Here is a 7,286-nt window from a genome sequence, read left to right on the forward strand (position 1 = left end):
ACGCAGCCTGAAACAGCCAGCATCTCCCCCAGAGCCCGCGTGGCCTGCGGAGCAAGTGGCCCACTTAGGCCTGGGGCACGCCCAGAGCTTCACTGGGCAGCAGAGGGACAGGCGTGCCGTTGACAGGACGGGGACTAAGCCTCAGACATGCGTGGGATATTCCAGGAGCAGTTACCTAGGTGCAAACTCCCTGTCCCCACCCTCTTCCCTCCCCTCTCCCCCTCCCCTCCCCCCTCCTCTCCTCCCTGCACCCGCCCCGTGGTAATGGCTGGAGCCACCTACCGCCAGCGCCTGGGGTTCAGGCCCCGAAGCACCCTTCAGCGCCCACAGCAGTTGCACCAGCACCTGCCCATTTACACGCTGGTTACGGCTTAGGCTGCGCCAGAGCTCGGCTGCTGCCCTGAGGGTTTGGAGGGGGCTGGTGTGAGACAAGGAATGGGTGCAGGGGTGGGTGTCCAGAGAATGTAGGGAGTCCACAGCCAGGGTGAAGGCAGCCAGTAGGACTCCAGCAGGGGAGGGGCAGGAAACAACCACCCCCATCTCTCCCCATCCCCAAATCCCAGAGAAACAAATGAAGTGTTCATTGTGCAGACCACAGCATAGCCTGTCTCAAACTGAGCTGCAGGGTGGGGACCCACTGGGAGTCCTGTTGGGTCAGCGACAGTGAAATACACCTGGCCACAGAGAATAAAACCAAAGATAACTTCTGGGGCAAATTAACCAAAGAGTCAGGATGTCCAGGCGCATTAGCCCCCAGCCTCGTTCACCCCACTCCAGAGCCAGCCCCAGGATGCTCTCCAGGGGGGACCACCCGAAGACAGAAGGCGGCTCCAAAAGAGGCGCCCAGCATCAGAAACTCTGTGGCAGGAGTGCGGGGGCAGTTTGCAGAGCTAAAAGTGAGGGGAGCGGGAACGGATACGGGGCACAAGTCATCACGGGGCTGGAATAAAGAGGCTCTGCCCCCTTTCAGCTCCCTTTTCTGGGGCCAGACTCCACCGCCAAGCGGGAAGTGGGAAGGAAGCCGCGTGGGGATTGCAGGGCCAGGACGGTTGGGTTACCGATTGGGGGGCAGAGAGCAGGGTAGCAGCGCACACACCACGTCCTGCGCATGCTCCAGGGCCAGGGCGCTCAGCACTCGCAGGGCTGCCCTCCGGGGCCTCCCCTCCGCCAGGCTGGGCACCTGCGCCAGCGGTCCACACACCAGAGCATGCACCTGGTGGGGAGGAGTGCAGACTTCAGCACTCCTGGTGGTGGAGGTGGTGAAGGCCTCCTCCACCGTCCATTCCCCTCTGGCCTGCACCCCACCTCCACCCCCACCCTGATCCCACCTGGCAGGAGCAGCCTGAAGGTGGCGGGGTCAGGCTGCGCTCTCCAGGCCCCTCCCACCACCTTGGTTCCCGAACCGGCAGGAGTCTGTAGGGCATGGAGTGGGTGGAGGCTGACCTGGTCCTCCAACCGCTCCCCTCGGGCCTCCAGGGCTGAGGACAGGGTGAGCGCTGTCGCCTGCGTCCCTGCAAAGCCAGCCTCCTCCAGGCAGGCAGCCGTGTACAATGCGAGGTCGGCAAGAACTCCCTCCTCCCAGGAATTCTGGGGAACCTAGGGCAGGATGGGTGGGGCGTCTGAAGTGCCCAAACCTCTCCTAGCTCTCCTCCTGGTCTCTCAGCCTCCCACCCGGCTTCCTACAAAATCCCTTGCTCCTCTGTTGCTCGCCAGCCTGTTTCACCCTGACCTCCCCCAGGTCCAGCACCGCTCCCGCCCCCTGCTGCCGCCTTCCACCTAGCATCCGCAGGACCCCCCAACCGTTCCCACAACATCCCTTCCCTCACCCCTCACCTGGCGGGGCCCCTCAGGGGCTGGTTCCAGGGCACTGTCTGGGGAGCAGGGCTTGCTGCCAGCTTCAGGGACGGTGGCCCCACATCCAGGCTCAGCCTCAGAGGGGGCAGTGAGTGCCTGGGTCTGTGGCTCAACTTCAGGTTTGAGCTCCCAGGACTTGGGCTGAGGGCCTGTGGAAGGGGGTCCCTGAGGCTGCCCCTGCCTGTCTCGGATCCCTTCAGTCAGTGCTGTCAGGGTTAGAGCTCCCACGGGAGCCTCCCGGGCCCGGCCCCACACACCCCCAGCCATGGCGGCCCTTGCCTGCAGCACCTGCCACTGCTCCTCCTGGGAAGTTGTGCCCAGGACTGACCTAGAAGCTGGCCCAGGCGGGACCACGGGCGGGACCACGGATGGGCGTGGTGGCGCGTGCGCGAGCGTGAGCTTGTGGGGGCTGGGGAGCCACACGGAGGTGCCTACAATGGGCCTTTGAGGGGCCCCCCTGCCTGGGCTGCTGGAGGGGAGTGGCCACCTGGAGCCTGAGTGCCTGTAGTGTGGCTCTACCCACCAGGGCCCTGGGAACAGGATCCCCAAGAGCTGGCAGATCCACAAAGAAAGGGGGAGAAGGGCCCTCACCCTGACTGCCAGCTGCTGTTGACCAGGGGGCTCAGGGCAGTTGTGGACAGCTCTGAGGAGGTCCTCGAAGGGTCCAGGAGTCTACGCCCCACCGTGAGCGGAGGCCTGATTCAGCCCCCAAACCGCAGTCAGCTCCCCACTGGGCCTGGGGCTAGAGGCTAGCCCCACCCCCTGCACACTGGCTCTGTCAGACACCCTGGAACAGGCATGACTGGGTGAGCCTGGGGCAGTCCGGAGGGGTGGAGGGGGCAGCGAAGATGCCAGAGGAGCGGCGGCCCCTCCAGAGCCTGTGCAGGTCCTCTGGCTCCTGGATCCTTGGCTAAATCTCATGTTGAAATGTAATCCCCAGTGCTGGAGGTGGGGCCTGGTGGGAGGTGACTGGATCCTGGGGGCGACTTCCCCCTTTGGTGCTGTCCCCATGATAGAGTTCTCAGGATCTGGTTGTTTGAAAGCGTGTGGCACTGCCCCACCCCTTCCTCCGGCTCTGGCCATGTAAGGCCTGCCGCTTCCCTTTCCGCCAAGATGGTAAGTTTCCTGAAGCCTCCCCCAGCCCTGCTTCCTGTACCTGCGAAACTACAGGCCAATTAAACCTCTCTTCCTTAGAAATTACCCGTCTCAGGTATTTCTTTACAGCAGTGCAAGAACAGAATACAGCCACCCTGGCTGGGCCCCTCCGAGTGTGCAGGTGCCCTGTGGGCCTGGGGCGTGGTGTGTTCTGTCCAGTGTGTGTGAGTCTGTATCTCTGTCCTAGCTGGTACTCCCCAGGGCTGGCTGGACCTGGCCTCCGCTCCAAGTCCCCACCTCCACCCTCAGCCAACCACACAGTGGATGCTGCCCATCCTGAGCCCCGGGGAGCCAGATGAGCTGGTCTGGTGGAATGCCTGGGCAGACGGAAGTGCCCCTGACGCACCCCAGGCGGTCGGCATTCCCCCCACACCCTTGCCTTTCTGTGCCACCTCAGGCTGCTTGGACAAGAGAGGCCCAGGACCCCAGTCTCCACTTCCTGCCAAGCCTATAACCCCTCTTCCAACCAGTTCCTCTGAAGCTCATGTTGCCCAAACTGGTGGAACCCTGAGATCAGGAACGTGCTGGCGCACAGGCAGGGCCAGCCCAGCGCACAGCCACGTGCGGTGCCACTCCGGTCAGGTGTCTGGGGCTGAGTCAGCTCCTGGAGCTGCAACTTCTTCCCCATTCTTCCTCTCCTTCCGTGGACTGCTGGGTCAGGAGCTGTGTCTCTGAGGTCAGATGCCAGGAGGGTGCCGGGTTGGCAGCAGCAGTGGCAGGAGACACCTGAGCTCTCCCTTTTGGCATGGGGAGTTTGAGATGTTCTCACTTACCCTGAGCCTGGGGGACAGTGCCTAGGCAAGTGTGGAAGCCCAGGGCCACGGCTGGACCCTCTTACTTGGCACTGCCCCCCCATCCTGTCCCGCCCCCAGCCTGCCTCTAGCAAGGAAAGGTCTTCCGCAACAACTCCCTCAACTTCAAGGCAGACACCATACCCCTCCCTGCCTGTGCGCTCACGCTCTAGTGTGGGATCTGACTACCCACAGCCCACCCCAAGTCGGGGAACTCCTCACTGCCCTTCAGGCTTCAGTACAGGGCTGTCTCCCAACCCGGCAGGGCCTGTGCTTTCACTGGAATGCAAGCCCTCCTGCTCCCTCCAGCTCAGCCCCAGCCCGGGAGGCCCTGGGGCCAGGTGAGTGTGGGCTGCGTGAACAAATGACACAAACAACACAGGACAAGCTGTGGGGAGAAGTAAGTGATTCGTGTTGTTTCCAGGTAGCCCTGCTCCAAGTCTTAGGGGGACGCCCCTGCACGCAGACTGTCCACTGGGGCCTGCAGCTGGCAGTCTCAGGGGGATGCCCTTGCATGCAGACTGTTCACCAGGGCCTGCAGCCTCTCAGACAGCACCACCTGCAGGGAGCAGAGAAGGAGAGTGGTGGGCATGGTGAGGGCAGGGGCACACAGGGCAGAGGCACACAGGGCAGGCCTCCCCCCAACCTGGTACTGTGCAGGGCTCTGCAGCCGCCTGTGCTCAGGGCTGAGTTGGCTCAGGGACAGCTGGACCAAGGCTCTAGACTCTGCCAGGGATGGGAGCGGCTCACATAGCTGCAGGGAAGAGGCAAGGAAAGAGAAGCTTGGGGCTGGCTCCTGGTCAGGGCTCTACTGGGGCTGGGGGACAGGTAAGGGCGGTGGGGTAGCCACCTGTCCTTGCTGGAAGCAGAGCCGCAGTAGTGGCTCCACCTGGGCTGGCCTCACGGTGCAGGGCTCCTGGGCCCCTGGAGGCCACACCCTCAGCTCCTGCCCAGCCTGTGGCGCTGGCTCCTCTGCTAACTGCAGCACGTCCATAAGTAGAGACCCTGTGTGGGTGGGGGCAAGAATAAGGGGGGGCCCTGGTGTTTTGAAGGTAGACAGCGGGGGGATGGGAGGGTCTCACCGTCAGAGCCCAGGAGCCGGAAAGCAGCCTTGCTCCCAGGTAACGTCTGCTTCTCGGGGTCCTCCGTCAGCTTCATTCGTGGCTGGCCCCCCACGGCCACCAGCTGCAGGGAGAGGGCGTTGAGCTGGCTGGTCCTCATGCCCTACCCAGCACCATCCCTCAGACCTGCCCCCACCTGGGCCCCCAACTCTGTTCCCACCTTATAGACGCAGCCCAGGGAAGGCTGTTGGGGGCAGGTGACCGCAGTGGTGCCAATGCCAATGACATTCACCTCACTGCCCTGGGTGGGGGAAAGGAGGTGGCAGTGAGCCCAGCCAGAACCTGCAGGGGCCCCCAGGAACCCCCCCAGCCATCCTCTGCCTACCCCCTCATCCACCCCACCTCCTGGGCCAGTCGGGCCAGCGCCTCCTCATCAATGTTGTTGCTGACTGCAATGGGGACTGACGCCAGCCAGGGCACCTGGAACCTGCCGTGTGGGTGGAGAAAGGGTGGGGGCCGCCCCTCAGGTCTTCCAGATTCACCCTAGTGTCCCCCTGCCCCCCCAACCTCAGTCAGGGACACCTGCGCTCACCTGCTTGGGAGCTCCTAGAGAGCCCCACCCCTTACCTCCCTGCCACAGCCTGCAATATCACCTCTGAAACTACAGCAGAGTGCCTCACTGTCCTTCCCTGCCCCATTCCCAAATCCTGGCTCCCCAGGGATCTCCCAGCAGGCACACCTCCTCCCCAGGAAACTCACTGGGCTGCAGCAGCTCGGAAGACCTTGCGGATCTCCTGGGCCTGCTGTAGCAGGTCGCCACTGTCCAGCCTCACGCCCACTGCCCGGTAGCCCAGCTCTCCCAGGGCCAGGGCGACTGCTAGGAAGTTGGGGAGACCACTCCTGCAGGAAGGGATAGGGGTCAGGGGCTGCTGAGGCTCTGCTGAGCCCACTCCTGAAGTGCCTGGGCTTACCTCCGCACGCTGTAGGAGTCCAGGAGGCCCTGGAAGGCCCGGGGGAAGGCCAGGGCATAGGCCACAAAGGCTGCCCGCTCACCTGGGTGTGGCTCCTCCCCCCCAGCCCCAGGTGGGCACACACGTGCTCCAGCCACACCTGGGCTTTGGCCGCCAGGTCCACCCCAGGGCCCTCACCAGCTGCTGGCACCAACATCTGTGGAATGGGGTTGGTGAAGAATGGGGGCCAGGAATGCAGAATGAGACCTGGGAGCAGCCAGGGACACCCTAGTTTGAGGGCAAGGGTAATGCAGCCCGTGCCAGCTTCCTGGGACAGCACTGGGGTGACCTGCCTGGGTGGCACACCTCTCCCCAGGGCAAGGGCTGGCTTGAGGCCTGTCGCCTGGAGACAGCAGGATTGAGAGGAGGGACTGACCGGGTCAGGGGGCACCTCACTGCCCGAAAAGGAAGTGACGAAGGAGTGGGCCAGGGTCCCGGCCACTGGCACACCTCGGAGCTGGCCCGCTAGCACGTTGCTGCTGCCGTCGAAGCCTGGGGAGGAAGGTGTGGGATTGGGGGACTTTGGGCCAGGACGGGGCTCCTCCTTCCGGGCCGTTGCCTTCCCCCAGCACCAGACCCTCACCGCCCAGGTAGCTGTAGGTGGAGGCTGTCAGGCCCCCATCCGGGCCCTGAGCCCGCCTCAGGCCCATCTCTAGCAGCCGCTTCTCTGGCCCTGCGATCAAGCGGAGCCGCGCTGCATTGGTGGCCACCAGGCTGTAGGGAGACAAGAGTCACGGGGCCCAGGGTGAGGGTCGCCAGGCCAACCAAGACAGCGGTTACCTGGGGCCTGGAACTTCCAACCCGGGAACTCCACCCTCACCCAACCTCTCCTTACACCCTACACAGTGGGGGCGGGAGGCCAGCCCTGGGACCCGTGGGCAGCCAGCCCTGCGGCCACAGTCCAGCACGGAGCCCCAGTGCTGGGGGCCCATCCCAAACCCACGCTCCCTGCCAGTGGCCCGCAGCCCACCTGGCGTAGCTGACCAGGCAGAGCAGCGGTGTCTCCAGCAGCTGCACCACCAGCAGCGGCCCGGACACCTGCAGGAGCGGCACCTGTGGGGAGCAAAGTCACCTCTGCGCCCGGCCCAGCACCCCGTGGCCGCCGCCCCGCCCGGTCACCCCTACTCACGCCCGGGAAGGCGAGGGAGCCCTCGGGCAGGGCTCGCACCGTCACCTCGGAGCAGTCGAGGGCCCGAAGGTGCTCGAAGAACGCAGGGTCTGTGTCTGGGGGCAGCACCGAGGCCAGGAACTGCACGTCTGGAAACGAGGTAACTGCGCTGAGACCAGCGTGGGGACAGACCAGTCGTGGGACATCGGGGGTTCCATTGCGGGGCGGGGACTTCCACCGGCCATAGGTGGGGGCGTCTGTCAGGCGTGGGGGGATCGTGGGGTGGGGGTTTCGGTCGGGCGTGGGG

At 64.6% G+C, this 7,286-nt stretch overlaps 2 protein-coding genes across 2 annotated transcripts in view; both read right to left on the reverse strand.

Annotated features, from left to right (window-relative positions):
- The window catches only part of MROH6 (maestro heat like repeat family member 6), a 5,883-nt gene extending 3,223 nt beyond the window's left edge, over positions 1-2,660 (reverse strand). The window contains exons 1-5 of the mRNA XM_017883372.1: positions 1,834-2,660; positions 1,444-1,596; positions 1,059-1,213; positions 283-400; positions 3-44 (exon numbers count right to left, since the gene is read on the reverse strand). Coding sequence (XP_017738861.1) covers positions 3-44; positions 283-400; positions 1,059-1,213; positions 1,444-1,596; positions 1,834-2,121 — 756 coding nt within the window. The 5' untranslated portion in view covers positions 2,122-2,660. The remainder of the gene's footprint in view (positions 1-2; positions 45-282; positions 401-1,058; positions 1,214-1,443; positions 1,597-1,833) is intronic.
- A 1,532-nt stretch (positions 2,661-4,192) lies between these two features.
- NAPRT (nicotinate phosphoribosyltransferase) overlaps positions 4,193-7,286 on the reverse strand; it is a 5,319-nt gene continuing 2,225 nt past the window's right edge. The window contains 13 exon segments of the mRNA XM_017883436.1: positions 4,193-4,359; positions 4,447-4,554; positions 4,651-4,805; positions 4,883-4,985; positions 5,082-5,162; positions 5,264-5,348; positions 5,621-5,761; positions 5,833-5,932; positions 5,935-6,028; positions 6,248-6,363; positions 6,455-6,585; positions 6,842-6,924; positions 7,001-7,128. Coding sequence (XP_017738925.1) covers positions 4,297-4,359; positions 4,447-4,554; positions 4,651-4,805; positions 4,883-4,985; positions 5,082-5,162; positions 5,264-5,348; positions 5,621-5,761; positions 5,833-5,932; positions 5,935-6,028; positions 6,248-6,363; positions 6,455-6,585; positions 6,842-6,924; positions 7,001-7,128 — 1,388 coding nt within the window. The 3' untranslated portion in view covers positions 4,193-4,296.

This window comes from Rhinopithecus bieti, unplaced genomic scaffold (genome assembly GCF_001698545.2).
Source record: "Rhinopithecus bieti isolate Rb0 unplaced genomic scaffold, ASM169854v2 scaffold_13617, whole genome shotgun sequence".
In the NCBI taxonomy this organism is placed as follows: Eukaryota; Metazoa; Chordata; class Mammalia; order Primates; family Cercopithecidae; genus Rhinopithecus; species Rhinopithecus bieti.